The 19,863-nt window shown below is 41.4% G+C and overlaps 1 protein-coding gene across 2 annotated transcripts; it reads right to left on the bottom strand.

Annotated features, from left to right (window-relative positions):
* Positions 1–245: 245 nt before the first annotated feature.
* On the bottom strand, positions 246–19,134 carry LOC140276588 (AP2-associated protein kinase 1-like). 2 transcript variants are annotated; one of them, XM_072371342.1, is made up of 20 exons: positions 18,113–19,134; positions 16,721–16,839; positions 15,453–15,561; positions 15,064–15,206; positions 14,449–14,570; positions 14,234–14,315; positions 13,854–13,986; positions 13,630–13,733; positions 13,241–13,323; positions 12,923–13,083; positions 12,388–12,509; positions 11,728–12,087; positions 11,345–11,487; positions 11,059–11,255; positions 10,872–10,961; positions 9,745–9,834; positions 9,193–9,300; positions 8,489–8,650; positions 6,702–6,809; positions 246–986 (listed from the first exon to the last, which is right to left on the bottom strand). In XM_072371342.1, exons 1-20 carry the CDS (start codon positions 18,273–18,275, stop codon positions 268–270), a joined length of 3,318 nt encoding a protein of 1,105 aa, XP_072227443.1. In that variant the 5' UTR covers positions 18,276–19,134; the 3' UTR covers positions 246–267. The 2 variants fall into 2 exon arrangements, with proteins under 2 accessions (XP_072227443.1, XP_072227444.1); XM_072371343.1 differs by lacking the exon at positions 246–986 and adding an exon at positions 5,133–6,367.
* Positions 19,135–19,863: the final 729 nt, after the last annotated feature.

Raw genomic sequence — 19,863 nt, forward strand, 5'->3', positions numbered from 1 at the left:
ATGACCGTTGTGAACAGGCTAAAAGCAGGTCATTTGACTGAGGTAGAACCTTAACTCATAACAAGAAAATAATTCATAAAATGATAATTCTACTGCTTTATACTGCAGTAATAGAGTTAAAAGTAAAACTACATCTGGACATTACGTAATACTGCCGCTGAACAATACTTTGGCTCAGTCCTAAGTTGCATAAAAAGCTCTGACTTGGCTTTTTTTTTTTTTCTCTTTTCAAAAAAAAAAAAAAGAAAAGAAAAGATGATTGTATAATCAAGGTTTCCCTTGAGAGCATCTTGGCTGAAAAGGTGCAGCAGTGAACGGGTCATCCAGAGATTTTCCTCCTATGGTCCAGGAATGCAGAGGCCCTACTGCCACTGAGCCCACAGCGGCCTGCTGACCGATCCTGGAGACGACCCGGTGCACCGCCACAGGCTGCTGGAGCACAGGCGTCTCTGTGTGAAGAGGAGCTGCTCGAAAACTGAAACACTGCAAAGTAGGAGGAGTTGATACTTTGACCGGGTGACACTGTTTGCTGTTTTCTATCTGCTGTGTACACGGCTTAAATACATGAGTGTTAATAGGAGCAGCTCTGCTGGTTTCCTGCCTCTTTCCAAATGGTGCCTGGAGGAAAACATCAGATGCCTCGGCGGGTTTATGAGACGGAGAGAAGGAGGCGCTCCTGAATGCCATCCCGCTTCCTTTTCCTGGTGCTTTAAAGGGCGCCAGCTGGAAGACATCAGAGGTTGCTGGGCTGTTTGGAGGCTGCCACTGGGATTCTTTGTTAACTGGTATGAAATGAAGGCTGGTGCATGGAGTTTGTTCTGGGTGGTGGTGGATGCCCCAGTCATCTGACGACAACATGTGTTTATCATAGACACACGCTGTGGTCTTCTGCTGGATCCCTGGCATTTGTTTGTCTTCAGTGAAGAGCACCGGAGCTGCGGTGTGAACGGCTCGATGTTCATTACTGCTGAGCTCCCTCTGCAGGTCTGCGTGTGGAAGAGATGGGAGATGATCAGATAAAGAGAAACACAGAATATATTGCGACCTCAAGTGACGTTGAAGAGAAACTGATATCTTTCATTGACGAAATTAAGTGGATCAAGCTGATGTTTGGCCTTACCTGTGCCAAATTACGCCAATATCCAAGCAGTTTCTTATTAGAGTGGTGCAAATCTTAACACTTTTAACCTTTTCTGCCACATTATTTCTCAGACTGTTGGAAAAATTATATAGTTATACTATGAGAAAAGCTGCAAGAATAAGAGTTCTGTGATGGGGGGAGTTTTCCTCCCCAACTTTTCTCTTCTCATAATACTATGTATCAAGCAAAAGTGTTTTGACTGCATGTACTAGTCTTTCCCATAATATTAAATGGCGAGAAATGCCTTTTCCCATAACATTGAACGTCTCTTCCCATAATAATGAATGGCGAGAAATGCCTTTTCCCATAACATTATGTGGTCAGCAAGCACAAACAATATAAATGGCAATAGCACCATTTTGTTAGGCAGACAACTCTGAGCCAGCTTCCTGACAGGTTGTGCAGACTTGTCTCTTTCTTGCAAGAAATAAATGTTTTGTGTTAATCGTATCCAGCGACTCTGAGCCTTATTTTGAGAATATTTTTTCTGACACAGACACACATGTAAAGATGTCTACTGTAAATACCTATAGTGAAAAACTAAACTGAAGTATAAACAAAATTTACGCCACGGTTTTTCTAAGCTTGTTTCCAAAAAGTTGGGACACTATAAGATGGTAAAAAGATGAATGCCACCATCAGTGTGACATTCAGAGTTTAAGAATAAACACGCAGCGGATAAGGCTTGGCCTTGTCTCACTGAAATAAGCAAATATTTCTACATATGTTACTTATTCATCTATCAGCATTAATGATGCTTTTACAGCTGGGCAAGTTAAACCTGCCATGTGCACTAATCACCCCATACCATCAGATGCTGGCTTTTGAACTGTGCGCTGATAACAAGCCAGATGGTTCCTCTCTTCTTTAGCCCGGAGGACTCTGCGTACATGGTTTCCACAAAGAATTTCACATTTCAAATACCTCAGACCACAGGATTTAGGTAAAGCCTTCCATTTTACCTCAGTCCATTTAAAATGCGCTCTGGCCCACAGACGTTGGCAGCGTTTCTGGACCCTGCTCATACACCATATATTTTCACTTCTCATGGCACCATTTTAACTTGCATTTGTGGCTGCAGTTACGTACTGTGTCTGACAACAGTTTTCACAAGTGTTTCTGAGCTCATACAATCACTTTCACAGCCGAACTGTGTGCAAAATGCAGTGTTGATGGAGGGCCTGAAGATCCCGACCACAGAAAAGTTTCCCAGCCTTTTCCTTGCATACACAAATTTGTCTGGTTTTGCCCACATCTTTCACTTGTTTTAGATGCTCGAATCCTGAAATTCTTTGCAATCTTACACTAAGAAATATCATTCCTAAACTGCTTAACAGCATTTCAAAAACAGTGGTTAACCCTTTCTAAACATGACATTTACAAGACAAAGTCTCTCTGGGATGTTAAATGTATTGATCTGTTAAGAATTGACAAAATTAGTGTGTGTACGTGTGTGTGTAGAATTTATTTTTCCATTTGGTTTGCAGATAACTCTTTCACCACAAGTACCTATTGAAGAACTTTCCTTTCATCGCCAATGACAAACAGCTTAGATAGATTATAGATCAGACTGTGCATACAAAAGTTGTTTCAAATGTGGACTGGACTAAGAAACACATCATTTCCTCTTACGGCAAAAGACTATTTAAAGGAAAAATCTGTTTAAAACTTTTTTTACGTGAGGAGAAACTCAGAATTAATACCCAACACGTTGACATTCACATTTGTACTTTATTTGCCATCCCTTAATAATTCTTAAGTTATCTCACAAAAATAGAAGGAGCACACAATATCACAGCTCTGACGCAGGTTTGGGCCATAATGACAGGAGGCGTCTCAAAACACTCGATAGTATCAGATAATCTATAGCTTTAATTTTTGGCAAAAAACAACAGAGAGAATGAGGGGCTTCTGTTTTTTTTCTGTCAGGTAATCATCTTGCTTAGCTTTACTGATTACAGCACACTGGCGGTCACAGGGAAAAAGCTTGGGAGTTGCATAGGTTCAAACAGTAACTGCAAATGACTGAGCTGTTCAGTGGAAGGATCATAAACAGGATAAGCCTTTAATTGCACATGCAGCACCTGCAGGGAATACATAGCAAAGAGGCTTTGAAAATGGCTTCCTCTCAGTTTTTATTGGGACCAAAAATGTGCATCAAATTCAAAATTTAGGGTGTGTCCGTTTTACTAAAAAATACACTCAATACTGGGGCAGATAAGTGATCCTGAAATGACATGAAAGTCATTTTGTGTGTGACTAACATACGTGACGGAATCTGAATAGATCAGTAAGTGCACTACTTTCTTTTTCGTGCATCTTGGACTTTCAGATTTATCTGATTGATTCAGTTTGCTCTGCAACCCTCGACACGAGCCAATCAAACTGAACGGTTCTATACTCGACACATGAGTAGGTGAAATGTAGCTCACCAACACCCATTTAGATCTCAGCATTCCATCAGCATCAAAATAAATGCGCAACTCCAGATTACTTCAACATCTCCCAAAATTTCTTATGCTGTATTTTCAGTATGTATCACAAAAATACTTTTCAAAGTCCTTTTCCTAACACGATAAAATGGCAGGTGAAGGAAGCCATCCCATTGTAATCATGCACAGGAGGCAAAATATCTTTGTTTGAGCCTACAGAAACATCTACAGTGTATTGCTGACTGGAGTTGATCGTTTTTCTGTTGTAATGCTGCGTGATAACCAAACCACTGCTACGACAACGGGGCCGTTCCATCACACTCTTCACAGAGCCCCTCACACAATAAATATCGGACAATTCAGTAAAGTGTAATACCAAACGCAGACGTCTATAGGACAATGAGACAGGGGAGCAGTAAGTCAGTGCTGAACGCATCCAGCTCTCTGGAGAGAGCGATGCAGCTCCGACTACCTGAGAGAATTCAGGTAAGCTGTGCTTTCAGAGGAGATTTTAATGACAACCTGACTGTAGCTATATTCGCAGCAAACAACAACAAAAGAAGGCTACTGGAAAACACATCCAACAATCTGGACTTCACACACATACTTATCGTAACACTGTATACCAACACAGGTGAACAGAACATTCAACAACACTGCCATGCTTTTTGATATGAATCCTGTGACCACTAAAACTGGCTAACGAAAGCCATAAAAAGCACACGTTTAGATGAAACGGGACTAAAATTGTAACAATTAAACTCCCACTTTTCATAAGACTGTTTTTGAAAATATAATCCTTCACCAGTTGATGTAAACATATATAACATGGGCTCCCGTTTTTCCTCTTTCCCCTCACAAAGTTGGAGTAAGACATGGTACCAAAGCCTCATCTTCCAGGTTGGACAGAAACTAGGTTTATCATCTATACATCTTAATGTACTGACAGTTATTCAATAGTTATAATCAAGAAACAAACAAAAAAAAATACTCTTAGCACACAATTCCACACAGAGGAATGAAATATTTATATATTTTTCAATAGTATTGAATGATTATGATGTTAAGAATCATAGATTTTATTATAGACTAATATTTATTTCTTACATTCATTCTCTAACACTCTATTCATATTAACATGTATTAACAGGAAAACAATGTTTTATATATACACACATATAGATATACATATATATATTTATATATATATATATATATGTGTGTGTATATATATTTAGATTCACAAGTAAAGCAATATGTCATCTCATCCACAAGTAAAGCTTTATGACAATGACTTCGTATATACGGTCTGGATAGGAGGCTGCAGGGATAGTTGCAGATATCTATTTACATAAATTAGCAGTTAATGGATGACAGGAATGTTGGAGGAATCAAACAATGCGGAAGGAATGTGTTCATGTGAAAGCAAAGTGACAGTTATTCATAAAATGACTTTTCTGTTAGCTAGAATGAGTGTTCTATCACATATATATATATATATATATATATATATATATATATATATATATATATATATATATATATATATATATATATATATATATATATATATATATATATATATATGTTTGTGTATATAAAATTGCTACTCTGTACTGTTTCTTCTATTTCCTATTACTGTTGATTTATCAAATTACGTTCATGATATCATGCATTTCTGTTGATAATGGCACGCGGTTGTCAATACATTTAAATCACCCTGAATTCTTGTTAAACTCCAGCGCAACCTTTCGTTTGCCTTTAGTGTGATCAGTAAAAGAAATTAAGCTCAAAGTAACAGCAGATGTTGTTGCTTTAGAAGCCCACCTTGTTCATACTTGATAGCTGGATGTCATCTGTGAGTTTGTTTGCCGTTTAGCAAATACACGCTTTCAGAAATCCACCAGTTTGCTTATCAGATTACTTTCTGGCACTTCAGCATTCAGTGGTTATGGCTATTCCGTTTCCAGAATTGTGACTCAACTCGATGTTTTTTGTTTGTTTTTTTCAGTCAAATCTATAGCAGCTTTAACAGCTCACACAGAGCTAACATTTATGCATCTGCGCAGGCTACATGAGTTAAGTTTCAACGAAGTTTGGCTTTGTTTATAGAAATGAACCTCATCTGAAGAAATGGTCATTTAACCTTTACGGTTTTTTTGTCTTTAAAATGTGCAAATAAATTGAGGGAGGAGAATTTAAAAAGGCAAACGACAACAAATTCACTTGTGCACGATAACTACAACCACTTAGAACTATGCCTATTATACATTACAACAATGATCTTCTAATGTTTTCTATTAGACATACTGCAGTATTATTCAAACAAACTGGATAGATAGATTTTATCCTGATTGACAGAAAAGATGCATTTTCAGATAGAATGTTGAAGGTGTTTCGGCCACTCGTTTCCAAATGACAAAATGTGATGGATGTAGACGGCAACAAACAGTAAAAACCCAAGCGTGAGGATGAGAGAAGAGAGGTGAAGAGAAGGCAGATAATGGGAATCGATGAAGTAGAAAGCAGGAATGAAGAAGCGCTGACAGGTGAAGGATGTTTCTACAGTTGGAACTATAATGAAGATGACAGCCAGGGGGTGCAGGGAGCTAGCTATGACAACAGTGTTGATTGTTGCTATGCTATGCCAGACTATAATCCAGTGTTACAGCTTCTATGAGGGGGTGGGCCGCCTACAGGTCGATGAGCTGGTCCACCAGCAGCAGGGAGCGAGCCAAGTTGGGGAGGCTGGATTCAGAGCCACCACTGTTACTGCGCGAGTGGCCTCCTGAAACTGGCCGGAGAGAGAAGGGGAAGGCAGGGGACCAGACGAGTACAGGCAAACACAGGGGAGGAGAAGCAGAGGAGCGGGAGTCACAACAAGCAAACAAAGCAGTCAAAGAGGGAGGAAGAGGTCAAGAAAGAAAGAAAGAATTTACCCATTTACTGCTACAGGTTTTCAAACATACTCGACTCAAACTCTGACAATATGAAAACAGGACAGGTAGCCGATCATTTCACTAGGTTTAATTCCAACAAATTGAGATAGAGAAGCCCCCCCCCAAAACCCAATCAATTCTTGGATGTGTCTTTGCCCATGCTGCCTAAAAGAGACTTTGAAGACCTACCTTGGGAATTCTTTCTGCCCGTGACGGGAATAGGATCAAACTCATCCTCTGTGGCTTCCTCAGCACTGGCCTGTTGGGGCTCAAAGTCTGAAATCAGGAGAGACGAGTCTGCAGAAAAATGGAATAAAGGTCGGCTGCTGATGGGAAAATATCACCAAAAACACTTCAAAACACACAATCAGAAATACAGGAAAGCTGTGGGCAATGAGAAGCATGATAAGTTTCATCGAAGCATTCTTCGGTTAATGCTTCTTCACATAAAATGCAGGCGATAATAAAAGCTGTGCTTTTTCCTTACTCAAGATGATAAAAATGCTCATAAACCAGCAATTCGTACACAAGCACATCTGCTGCTTTTTGGTCGTACAAAGTCTGTTTCATAAGATATTATAAAGAGAGACCAGTGGTAATTATTTGGATGCAGCTGGTTCGCATATTCAAGCAGTGATTTGGTGCATCAACAGCAGTCATATTGTTTTGTTACTTAAAGAAGGACCAAAAACTGAACTACAGCCTCACAAAGCTGTTTAACAGATTATTCCAGTTAACAGGGGCACTTGGATATCTAAATAAATAATTTTTAAATAAACAGACAAAACCTGACAGTAAATCCGACTTGAAAAGGACTAGACAAACAGCAGTCCATGAAGATGAATTTGAATGTTATAACTGTGGTGGAAATACCTCTGATGCCACCTAGTGGTTGAAACATGTAACTCAACACACAATTATTTATTGTCTAAACAGGGTTAATCTAAACTTGACAGGGATTTTGCACTTCGGTTTAATCTGCAGTGTGATCCTGTTTTCCCTGGAGTACAATCAGAGCTGCCTGATGGACAGATTTAAAAAAAAGGGGGTGAGTTAATCTGACGATCAAACTCTGTAGGATGACCTTGTGTATCCTCACCAATGGCCCCCCAAGGAAAACTGCTTGCTCATTGTTTCAAGGGAACAACAATGAATAAAGATGTCAATTCCTGTCATAATGGAGGACGAGAATGAATCCAGGCCACATAACATCCACTGTGACACAGTTAACAGCACCAGAACAAGTTAGTAAATTGCTGTGGTCTTATCGGTATTGTCCTGTTTTCATTATTATTATTGTTATTAATTATTTGGTTTCATTAGCGATGCTACACTTGTATTCTTTTGTAAGAATGTTGTCAGCCACTGTGTTATCATGATAGCCCTTCAAAGCTTTGCAGAAAGCAGAAAGTCAGCGTTGGATCACGGGTAAAATGTTGCCCGAGACAATATAAAGAGATGCACGGTGAAGAAACTAAGGCCAGCTCAGGAAATTCAGTAGAATTTGGTTCAATGTTGGTGAGAGCAACCATGCTTCCCTGAGGTGAATTCTGTGTGATATTCTAACAGAATCAAGAGAGAAGCTGTGGGAGAAAACTCCCACTTTCTCTTTAACACCCAGGTGAGCAAAACAGACTGAAGCAGAAAATAAGGCCTGTCTATAGACATCGGTCATGACTTTAAAAGTTCTGAACACAAGAGACAAGTCATGTGGTGTGAACAATGGGACAACCTGACAGAGCTGAAAACCTTGTAGTCTGAACATGAACAGAGTGAAAATCAGTTGCTGCCATAGCTGAGGCAGAAAAGGAGGTTTTCTAGTATTTCTGTAGAGTTTTTCTTCCTTTTGAGGAAAATATATTCTATCAAAGACCAGGTTGGTCAAAGAAATAGGTTCTCCATCAGGTTGCGCTAAATTCAGCCCTGACACTGTGTTTCACACCTCAGGCTATTTTTGTAAGCCTCTTTCAACTTACCTCCTTTAGGCAGCACAGAGTCTCCAGACAAAATACTGAAATCATCCAAAGCAGAGGCGGCAGACGTGGGAGCAGAGGAGGTGGCACTGCTCACTGCCACCGAGGCAGGAGGACCAGAGATCAGAGAGCAGCCCAGGAGGGAGTCGTCTGCGGTGAGAGGGTCTGGGACAGGTCAGGAGAAGCCAAACTGTCAGTTTCTGCTCATTAACATAACCAGATCTTTTTAGTTCTGAAAACCAAAACATCTTTATTTTCAGTATTACATTACATACACTTTCAAGTGCTCCATTGGTGAAGACAGGCAAATAACCTGTTATTTTGTTTGAATGCGTTAACAAGTAGTGAAATCCTATTTGACCACAAGGGGGCAGCAGAAGCCAACTGCAAACAATACTTTTAACTGAAATGGTAAGAAAACAACTCCGTTTGTAAATACTGGAGGGCTGACGATAATATCTGTGGGTTCACTGCCGTTCATTTCACACGGCTCATTTGACTCGCTGTTAATATAAAACTATTGATTTATCAGCTTTCACTCCACCCACTGATAAGAAGGTCTGCTCCGTATACCATAGGAGTTTCTATTTGCATACACAGAGAAGAAGCATTAAAGATTATCTACTTATATCTTTCATTTAATTTGAACTCTCTTTGTTGGTTATTGTACCGAAACAGAAAAACCTAAACATATGTACGCATCGTACCTTTTGCAGACTCTTCCACAGACCCACCAAAAGGATCAGACAGTGACAGCAGGTCGGGAAGCATAAGTGAGGATATGTCGGGAGATTTGAGTCCTTCGATCAGCTTCTCTGAAGGCCAGGGAAGAATGAGAGAAACGGAAAGGAGATGTGTGTGAGTTAAGTATAAAAGCAGTTTCAACTGTAGGAAAAGTGTTTATAGCCACGCGTTTTCACGCAGAGCTGAAAATGTAGCAGGTGTTTAAAATAAAGAACCTCCCACACCAGCAGTCTAACGTGAATGTAAGCATCAATTGAGACTGGCTGCTGACCATGTTCTTAATGTTTAGATCATGTGCTTTTGAATAATTATTCATTCGTGTCGGTATTCATTAGACAAAAAAAATGAAGCTTTTCCTGACTGGTATGCCGTCATGTTTAGATAACGAAGCTCATTTTTCATATGTTCATGAAGTTGCTTTCAATTTTTCTTACCACAGTAAAGAAAAAGCTCATACAAAGGTGTGCACCGTATCCATCAAAAAAGATATATATGCTGTTTTAACCTGTATTTACCTGGAGCATCTGACAGTTCGAGGGTATGGAAAGGATCTGGGACAACCAACAGTGAAGCTCCCGATTCCAGAATAGCAGATGGTCTTTCAACTAGAAAGCAGAAGCAGCAGAAACTGAGGAACTATTTCTAATCAACACAAAATGTTCTTTAAAATTGATTTGTTTATTTTTTTAAATCAGGCTGAAAATGCAAGGTGGAAGACTGCGTTTCCAATAAATCGTTCAAACTAAAATGGCTACAGCTGGGCTGTTAGGGTTCTGGCCACAAATCATTTCATTACAGTGTTTTTAGATTAATTCACTCTTTCTGAATAGTGCGGCTGGAATTGCCAAGCAGATAGCCAGCCTGAGAGCTATGCAGTTTGTTTTATTCTGTCTTCATTTGTCAGTAGAGCAGACTACATGCTTTACATCAAAGGTTTTGCAGTTAGTCAGCTTCTTTAATCAGTTTTCCATTCATATCAGCTATAGCTTGTTCTTTGGTTCATTGGATATAATGAACCTTGAGACTTTCTAATTTATATGAGCAAATAAACACTTAAATGGACCTGCTTTGAGAAGCGAGCGAATATAAAACCAGTGGCCAGTCTGCGTGTGCAGCGTTCTATGTGGACAAAGCCCATACATAATTACGTGATGCACAATGGCAGCCCTGGCTTTCCAAAGCTAATTAAAGCCATCAGATTAATGGATCAGGCGTATTAAGAGGTTTACTTCACCGGTTTGAAAATTCCATTCAACTCATACAGTCTCACATACTACAATGCATCATGTGGCATCACGACAGGTCTCAAGCTGAAAGTGACTGATTAACTCAATTGTTTCCAGATTTTAGGTGCTTTAATGACAGCTTAAATTATTTCAAAACATCCTATAGAAACAAAATTCACATACAACACTGGCGGACAATTTTGCTGGTTACATGTAATCTGAGAGGGCAGTTTTAAGATGGCTGCCTATGTATGATGATAAGCATAATGTCCTGTTGATAGATAAAAGTGTAATTTGCTGTAGTTCTCTCCATCTAAAACTGTGCTGAAGCTCTGGCCTCCCAGTTCTTACCGCAGAATCACTGCATTGTGGTGAAAAGATGAACGACTGGTTTGTAAGGTAAAAATGTAACATACTAGTTTCTTGGAGCGTATTTTCCACAGTTGATGCCTGTAGACCTGGTATGAGCTCTTCGGAGGATATTGCGTCGGTATCCGACAGTAGGTCTGGTGAAAAGAAAATACCCTTTTTTTCTTTAACCTCACATGAAAACACACTGCAATGAATGGTAAACACTCGTTTAAAAATTCAATCAAATGTTACCATTAGCCTTTTTGTCGTCAGGTTTGAACTCCGCAGCCGTGAGGTTGGAAAAGTTGTCATCGTCAAATGGGTTCCATGCTGGCTGAGTGGGGGTGTCTGTGGCGCCACCCGAGGATGCACCTTTGCTCTGGTCTTGTGCTTCATCACTAAGACTGAGCTGAATGGGTTGGATGGTGCCTGGCTGAGATGTAAGCGATCTACAAGTAAAAAGAAATATACACGTCAGAGTTAAACAATCAGGAAAAGTGCTGTAACAACTCCTTACTTCCAGTCAAGTGTCACTTACTGACAGACTGTAGCGTCTCCATTAGCTCCTGGCGGCTGCTGTGGGGAGTCACTGACCGGAACTGCAGCAGCAGCACTCGCTGCGTCACTCGCTGCGCGCTGGTGACCTCGTTCCTCAGTCGTCTTTGGAGTTGCAGGGGGAGTCTGATCAAAAGACGCATGGAATTAGCAGGAAGCGGAATGGGCAAACTTTAGCATACATTTCATATAATATGTCAGAGAAAGACTGAGAAAAGAGCAAATAAAAAAGCATTTAACATTTTAACATCTTTAGTCAATGAAGAAAAATTCTGCGATAGACGGATGGATAAAGACGGTATTCATTCTAGACCAAACATAGTGTTCATTAAAATCAGGCCCTGTTTGAAGCAGGAGGCCCCTTACTATCTCAGCTGTCTTTTGACTGATGTCAGTGGAGGAAGGCTGAGCCTGGGCAGCTGATGGTTGAATTATCTGCTGCTGCTGCTGAGCAACTGACGGCTGACTGGATGTCTGTTTGCTGGGCGAAGGCTGAGCCTCCGGCTGCTGAGTCTGGTTAGTCTGCTTGCGACGCGCTGGGCGTTGAGGTGGGGCAGGACTGGATGGAGTCTGCGCCGCCTGCTGGGAAGCAGAGCCGACCACGGAGGGATGTGCAGTCTGTTGCTGTGCTGTTGGCTGTGCTTGTGGTGGAGCTTCAGCTTTGGCCATTAGTGGTGCTGCTGATGGTGCCATCTCTGCTCCAGCAGCTGCAGCTGGCTGCACAGCCTATTACACAAATATATGTTGCAGACTCTGTTGTCTCTCAAAGAAAGTCACAGTTTCACGGTACTTTTACATATGAACAAAGTAGTGGACAAAAATCTTTTTAAGTAGGACTTAGACAAACACTGTTGGATCTCTTAAATGCTATCACTAATCAATACAAAATATGGTTTAGATTTTTGTGAAGGGATAGTGGATTCCCAGAATCCAAATACCTTTTATCCCCACTCAAAAAAAAATGTAATTATGATATAGGTTTTCCAGAAACTTGTAATTAAATCATTGGAATTACAAAGACTGCACCTGCTTTACTGGAGCGGCAGCCTGACTTATATTGTTTTGTGTCTGGATGAGCGGCTGAGCTGACGTCTGTGCCTTCTGTGACTGGAGGGCTGCAGCTGGTTGGAAGAGGTCTAAGCTGACTCCTGCAGGATGTTAAACAGAGCAGAGGCTACACATTGATGCAGTCTTAACACTTGCAAGATACTTAACAGTTTTTACACGAAGCCACATAAATAGATTGCTTTGCATTTACAGTAAGCAGGTTGTCATTAAAATGGTTATAAAATAATGATATAATCTGCTTAATACTAATCCTTCTATGTGATTTACAGCCGGCACAAAAATTGACAGGGAGAACTGGAGAAAATCATTTCAGAATCCTTTTTGGTCGGCGGTTAGATTGCTTCAATCTGCATGTATCTCAGCCTGCATACTTGATCTATTCCTGCACTCATTGTGCTCACCAAGGCTTGAAAGCATTTGCATTCTTACATTTCTCTAAAAGCTGGTTTCCCGAGACAGAAAACGAAGAATAATGACAGAGTGTTGTACATACCCACAGTCTGAGCTGCACCAACAGGGAGATTAGCCCTCTTGCGAGGAGTGAGAGCAGCCGGCTGGATGGGTAAGATGCCAGCAGCAGGCTGGGTGTGCACCGCTTTAGGCCTCTGGCGCGGGGTGATGGAGGTTTCGGTGGTGGGAATTGGATCTGTCAGTCTGACAACAAAGGGGTGGGGGTGGGTTGTCCTTGTTGTTAATCACAGCGTTAACATGATTTAATGAGTATCAGAATACAGACTGAAACCAATTACTTCCGAAAAATGTTGTGTTGCTACAGCTTTAACAGTATTACAAGTAAGCAGGTCGTGCTTGCCTGGACTTAGTCTGGCTCTTCTTTGCTGCAGCAGCCTCACTCGCTTTGATTGGCTCAGGAAGTTTAGATGGAATGGGAGAATTCTAGTTTAGGAGGGAAAAAAGCAATTTTAACCAAAAAAAAAAACAAAACTGAGAAGAATATCTAAAGGATGAAACAATCGATTAAAGAAAGAAATATTATCACCGTCAGCCTTCTAATAGAATATCACCATGGTTATAAGGATTTTCTACTGTATGCACCCATAAACCAGAGCAGATTTTCCTCCCACACTGTTACAACTGAGCAGAAAAGCTTTAGCAGATTGCAAGAGGAAAATCAATTCCTGATAAGAGAAAGTCAAGCAAAGCTAAATATTTTACATACCCATGAAGTTAAGAGACACTGACCTTCACATTCTGAACAGGACAGGTCCGCTGAGCTAGTTTAAAAGCAAAGTAGGACACCTGGTAGATATCTGGTCTTTTGTCTGGGTCTGGCTCCAACATATATCCTAAAAAACAGTCATCGAGAGAAGGTGTGAAAATCTAAAAGAAAATAGAGATGAAACTTAACCGGCAGAAGTGAATTTGACGTTGCTGAGAACATTATTTAATATTCAACAGGTACTAACGAATTAGGCAGTGGAGATCGTAAGAGTAACGGGAATTGTCTGGAATGGTGAAACTGCCATCACAGATGGCAACCTGGCTTTCACCAAAGGGGAGAGTGAAGAAGCACAACTTGTACAGCAAACAGCCCAGCGCCTGGAGAGGACAACCACATGCACACCCATTCACAGAGGAGAAGAGAAGATTAAGAGTCACAGGAAACACCTTTCCCCACGTGAAGCTGAAGTACGACTACAATACTGTGCATTAACGTCCCAGCTATTTAACAAATGATTGATTTAGCATATGATTGTCTCCTATAGAGGAGCTGCAATGTTTACACTGTGATCGTGTTCTATGTGCACTTTAAAAGCACGCTTATCAGTCTGTTTCATTCACTCACCCAGATATCAGCCTTTGTGGTGATAATCTTGTTGTTGTACAAGTTCACCATTTCTGGGGCACGATATGATAAAGTGGTGTACCTGAATGAAGACGGTAAAAGGACGACATAAAATACAAAGACAGCGGCATGTTTTTACTGCGGTGCTGAAAAAAAAGAGTGCTACTGTGCTAAAAGTGCTAATGAATGAAAGTTGCAGAGGAAGAGAGACAAACTTTTTGATCTCTTCCTCCACGACGGCCACTCCTTCAGTCTGGGGGCTCTGGAACTTGTTTGTGGCGCTGCCAAAGTCACACAGCACATAATGACCCTTGTCGTGCAACAGGATGTTTTCCACCTGCAGACACACAAGAGAGGACTCTTACACGCTTTGTTTGAGGACCAATTCGGAGTGCAATGCAGCTACCTCGACATTATGACATGTAGATTTAAGTGGATTAAAACTACCGAGAAACTGTGACTTCAAATCGATGCAGCTGCACTGTTCACTCCGCAGAAAGTGAAGGTGTTTCGAGCACTGAAACAAGTTACATTCTACTCTCCTCTCCTATCAGACCAATGCATTATTAAAACACAGCTTCCTCCCACACTCACATACTAATCAGGATTCTTCAAAAGATGATTTACTGTAGGCTCTGCTGCGTTAAAGGCTACTCACACAAAAAAGTTTAAAAAGCTGAGGCAGAAAACATCTGATAATCGCTGCAAATGAGACTTGATTTCACAGCCTTGCACGCTGAAAGAGAAAGGCTCAAATTTGTGAGGGAACCACCAAGAAAATGAAGGAAAAGCAGGTCGATGCGGTTTAAGAAGAGGCCCAAATAAGTCACCTTAAGGTCTCTGTGGATGATGGGTGTCTTGCGCTGGTGCAAGCGGAATACAGCATCACAGGTGTCACAGAAGATCTGCAGCACCTCAGATTCCGTGAAGCCAGTCTGCAGCCTCTGGTTCATCAAATTGACAACCTGACCTCCTAGAAAATAACATTCAATTATCATTACTAACAGCAAGGTAATTAACTTCAGATGTGTTGGATTGGTACTTGTGTTCTTTGTGGGATTTTTTTTAAATTGTGCAGACTTATTATGTAGAAACAGCACAGCCACACTGAAATACAGATGTATTCAAAAAGTGTAAGCTTCCCGAGCTCAGTTTTTATTTTTCATTATTTAAAAGCACGTGGTTTGAAGCCACATCCTCCTTCATTTGCAGCACTCACCCTTGCAGTAGTCCATTAGTATGAGAACTTCCCATACATCCCTTGATCCCATAGCTGTGATACTTGAGTCCAGATAACCAACAATGTTCTTGTGACCGACAAGGTCTTTCTGCAGGAACACACACACACACATACACAATCATCAACACACCGCTATTCCCAAAGCATGTGCCAAACAGGACAGCTTAAATAAACTGTTGCATTCCACCCACATCCTGACTTGTGAGGAGACTGACTGGCAGATTCAAGTCTTTCATTTTAACTAGATTTTCCATTTACGATAACAAATGACAATATCATTTTGAATAGGCAGAAAAGGTGAAACAAGAAGTAATATTTTTCATATTCTGCTGCTGCAGCAAAAAGGCCCAACAATTGTGCTGCCATAACACAATGATTTGGTCTGATCAGTACTCTGAGATGCAGTGCGAGGCCATGGCCTGCAGGGGGAGCTGCAAAGGAGAGCGAGCTAAAAATCAGGAATCTATTAGGTAATGAAAAAAAATGTCAAGTACTGCAGCTGAGGTGAAGCACAGTCTGTGTGTTGAAGAGGGGAAGCAAGACAGAGCGCATGAAAATGAAAGGAGTCTGAGGTTAGAAGGGCAAAACTAGGCCCACAATGCAAATGGCTCTGTTAAATGTTTGTCAAGTGATACAATCTGCCTTGTTTGTAATCTGAACATCCATTGCTTCCTTCCTTCCTGCGTGTTCCTTCGCACAAAGACGGAAAAGTCCTCTACAGACTGACATTTCTAAACTTTCCCAGATGGTATTCATTTCTACACCATGGTCACATATGACACGTGTTTACAACAAATTTGAGGCAGAAATGTGCGTTATTGTACAAACGCGAACAGACAGTATCGAATGCAAATGTCTCAGAAGCCCAAAGAGGGACAATAAGAACGTCAGAACTAAAACATTTCACCAGCACAGAGAATGAAAACCAAAATACTGACATTTTATCAAGCGCTACCTTAAGTTCATGCTGATACAAACCATCATATGCAAGACAAAACTTGAAAAACAAAAGTGGTACACACAGAATCTGATTAACACAGAGTGCAACAATGTCAACAAGCCTACTGCAGGCTCCATTTTGATAGAACTCTGGAGTCTGGACAAAACGAGATAGCTTGCATATATCATTTTCTTCCAAAATACTTTTGTTTTGCAGCCGCCTTCATGTGTGGTTTTCACCCGACATACTAAACCACGAGAGCACAGAGGGAGAACGAGCAGAGAAATGTTGAATCTCAGAAGCTCACCATTATCTGAATCTCCCGTTTGCACACCTGCAGATCGTGCTCGTTGTTGACATACATCCTCTTCAGCGCACAACGCACCCCCTGGTTCGTTTTCACAAGGAACACGATTGCAAAACCACCTGAAGGAATGAAAAAGAGATAAGTCAGTCAGATAAGACCAGACCAGAAGCAACGGTACAAAATCTTCACAATTAACATTCAGGCAGGAATCCACACTCTGAGATGCAAAAAAAGACATTTTCACAATGAGATGCTGGTGAAAAATGTACAACAGCACTGCTCCTGCAAGCTTGTACACGCCATCGTAATTTGGGCAATTTAGCAGAGGAGCTTTTTGTTGTTGTTGTTGTTGTTATCCACCTCATTACTTCTAAAACTGTTGGAGTGTCCGTCCTTGCAGCCTTACAGGATCAGGACCACGTGGTGCTGCCTTATAGCGTTATCTATTAGTCATGTCACTGCTGCAGGGTTTACGTAGAGGCCTACATCGAGGCCTAACCATCTGGTATAGCTCAGACCACAAATTCACTGTGCCGAGTCTAACTGTGACTCTGCCATCCATTTCAGACGCTCACACATGCTTCAACTTGGCGTGTGGCACTGGAAGGTACAGCTATGAACACTGGTGCAGGGTGAGAATGAAAACAAGCTTCTGGCGCATCGTTTTAAGTAAACACGTGCTTTCTGGCTGCAATGTTTTTGAATTTTGTCGAGCTTGCAGCCTGACAACTTATTAGGAGCAGAAATGCTGCAATTACTTCTGCCATTGGTTCAGAAACCCATGGACAGATCTCGATCTAGAGTTCAGTCCTGCTCTCTGAGGTGAGGGAAGTCTGAGATCGACAATCTCATAGCAAGACTATATTCTCTTGTTCATATAACATATTGCATTAACCGCGTTGCATTTCTGAAATTAAAATCATTTCAAAAGCATGTTGTTTTGGTCAAGTACGGCCTTCACCTCCTGAGTCTCAATCTGGCCCCTGCTCCTGCATAATTCTGTCCTCAAGTGTGAGTGTTGCAATTTGCCAACCACTGCTTGTTGTAAACATTCATTTAAAAAAGGGATAAAGCAGCTGCCTGGCGCCAGGAAGTCCCAATCTCCTTGAATCACATTTCTGAGCCACAATGGCAGCACAGAAAATCGGGTTTGTTTGTTAGCGCTGAGTTGAAAGAAAGTGGTAGGCCTCTGTTTAGCATCCATGTTTAGATCTCCAAAATACCACCGGGGGATGGCACAGGGTTGCATTTCTGGGCCGTTAATGTGACTGGCTCGAGCCTGCGGGGCACACATCGCACCACCGCTTCAACAGCACGCATGAAAAGAGAAGACAGACGGACGGACAGACAAACAAACAGCATCATCATCATCTGCGTGCATCCCCTTCTCACCTTCGGCAACTACCTCCTCAACAGTGACTTGGTGCCGCCCGACGGTGAATGCTCGTCCAATGAAATTCCCTCCTGCATGACTGGATCCAGAGCTGCCACCCCCTCCTCCAGAACCAGGCCCGGAGCTGACCAACTCCCGACGAGAATCAAAGAACTTCCTCATACTGTCGAAATGACAGGAGGAAAAAAAAAATCCGCCTTCAGTCTCTCACACAGTGATGAGCTGCCGTTTCCTGCGTGGTGGCTTATTGCGATGATATACAATGCAGCTCCGATTGTGCACCTATCGGGTTTGAGTCTATTTGGTGCGGTGGTGCCTCAGTCACTTATGGGGATGTTGAGATAACCCTGGTTTTGGTGGAAAATATCTCCATTTGCTTGCCAACACAAGCCAGTTGGTGATGGCTAGAGCGGTTATGTAAGTGAATTACACCAGCCAGGAGGTTAAAGCATCTCCGGAGAAAGTATATCATTAACTAGCCATCCAGCTGTTCGTGGTCGGTTGCGGCTGCTGATGAAAAATGAAAAAATAAAAAAACAGGTCCATCTCCATCTCTTCCAGCCATTATCAAGCTAGCTCAGTGCTAGCTACTTACGCGCTATGACATTTCGTGTAAGGTTATCCAGGTTATCCTCTGAAGATGATGTCTTCTCGTGCGATACACCCGATGTATAACTTGAGAGTAAGTGTTACCTGAAATTGTCTTTCCATCCTCAGTAAAGTGGCCCGACCGTTTGTTGCCCCATAGCTAGCAGTCCGTGTGGCTATTTAATTGCTTACATTTACAATAAAACTATGATTTTAGTTAGCTAACGTTTTAGCGCGATGCAGCCCAAACAGGCTTCGAGTCGGCAGGATATTCAAGTCTCTGTCTGCTGCAACTGTAGCTGCAAATATGCCACCACGGAATCTGACATCCACCAAAAACATTAGACCGAGGCTTCAACCCAGCTGTGTAATCTCTGCAACCACAGCAATCTTTGGCTGCCAGCGATATCGCAACATCCTAGCTGGTGCTGTTGACGCACGGACGGAATTATGGGTATTGTAGTTATAGGCGGAGATGAAACCCACCCTCCTCCCTCGCTTATGAGGTCATATGTGGCGTTCAGGTCACGTCTCTTAGCTCGTTCATGCTACACACTTACAAACATACACGCGTTCTCAAAAAGACTCGCTCTGAACCTGAACTACATGGCGCAGTGGTTGTTTTCCTTGCCATTTTGGACAGAATTTTAAAAAGCATTTTACAGCTTTCATGATCGTTTTGGGACCCAACTTTGCTTGCTTTGCCTCTCTGCTGAATCTGGGATTTAATCTTTGGAACTTTTTGAGTATTTCAATCAAATTGTATGTCTTTTTAGATATTCTATGTCTCTTTAAGAATATTTTGTGACACCTTTTAGTTTTTAGACTCTAATTTAGGTTGTGTCATCTTTTTGTCTCATTTTAGTTACTGTCCATTTGGATATCCACTTGGTAGAAATTCTTTGCCTTTTGAGCTAAATGCATATTGGTTTATTACATTTACTCATTAAGATGAGCTTTAAAGCTTTTATCCAAAGCATCTTAGAAGTGAGGATAAGTGCACATCAGGGTAATGTGGTTAGGACTCTGCAGTATGTGGACTGTTGAAACTAGAGATCAAGCCAATCTTCCAATTGTTGGATTACTGTTCTGACCTGCCACACAGGTAGTCAAATATCTTATTATTTCATGTCACATTTTGGTCTTTTCACATCTCCTTCCT

The sequence above is a fragment of the Leuresthes tenuis genome, unplaced genomic scaffold, assembly GCF_036924035.1.
Source record: "Leuresthes tenuis unplaced genomic scaffold, fLeuTen1.0.hap1 SCAF_19, whole genome shotgun sequence".
In the NCBI taxonomy this organism is placed as follows: Eukaryota; Metazoa; Chordata; class Actinopteri; order Atheriniformes; family Atherinopsidae; genus Leuresthes; species Leuresthes tenuis.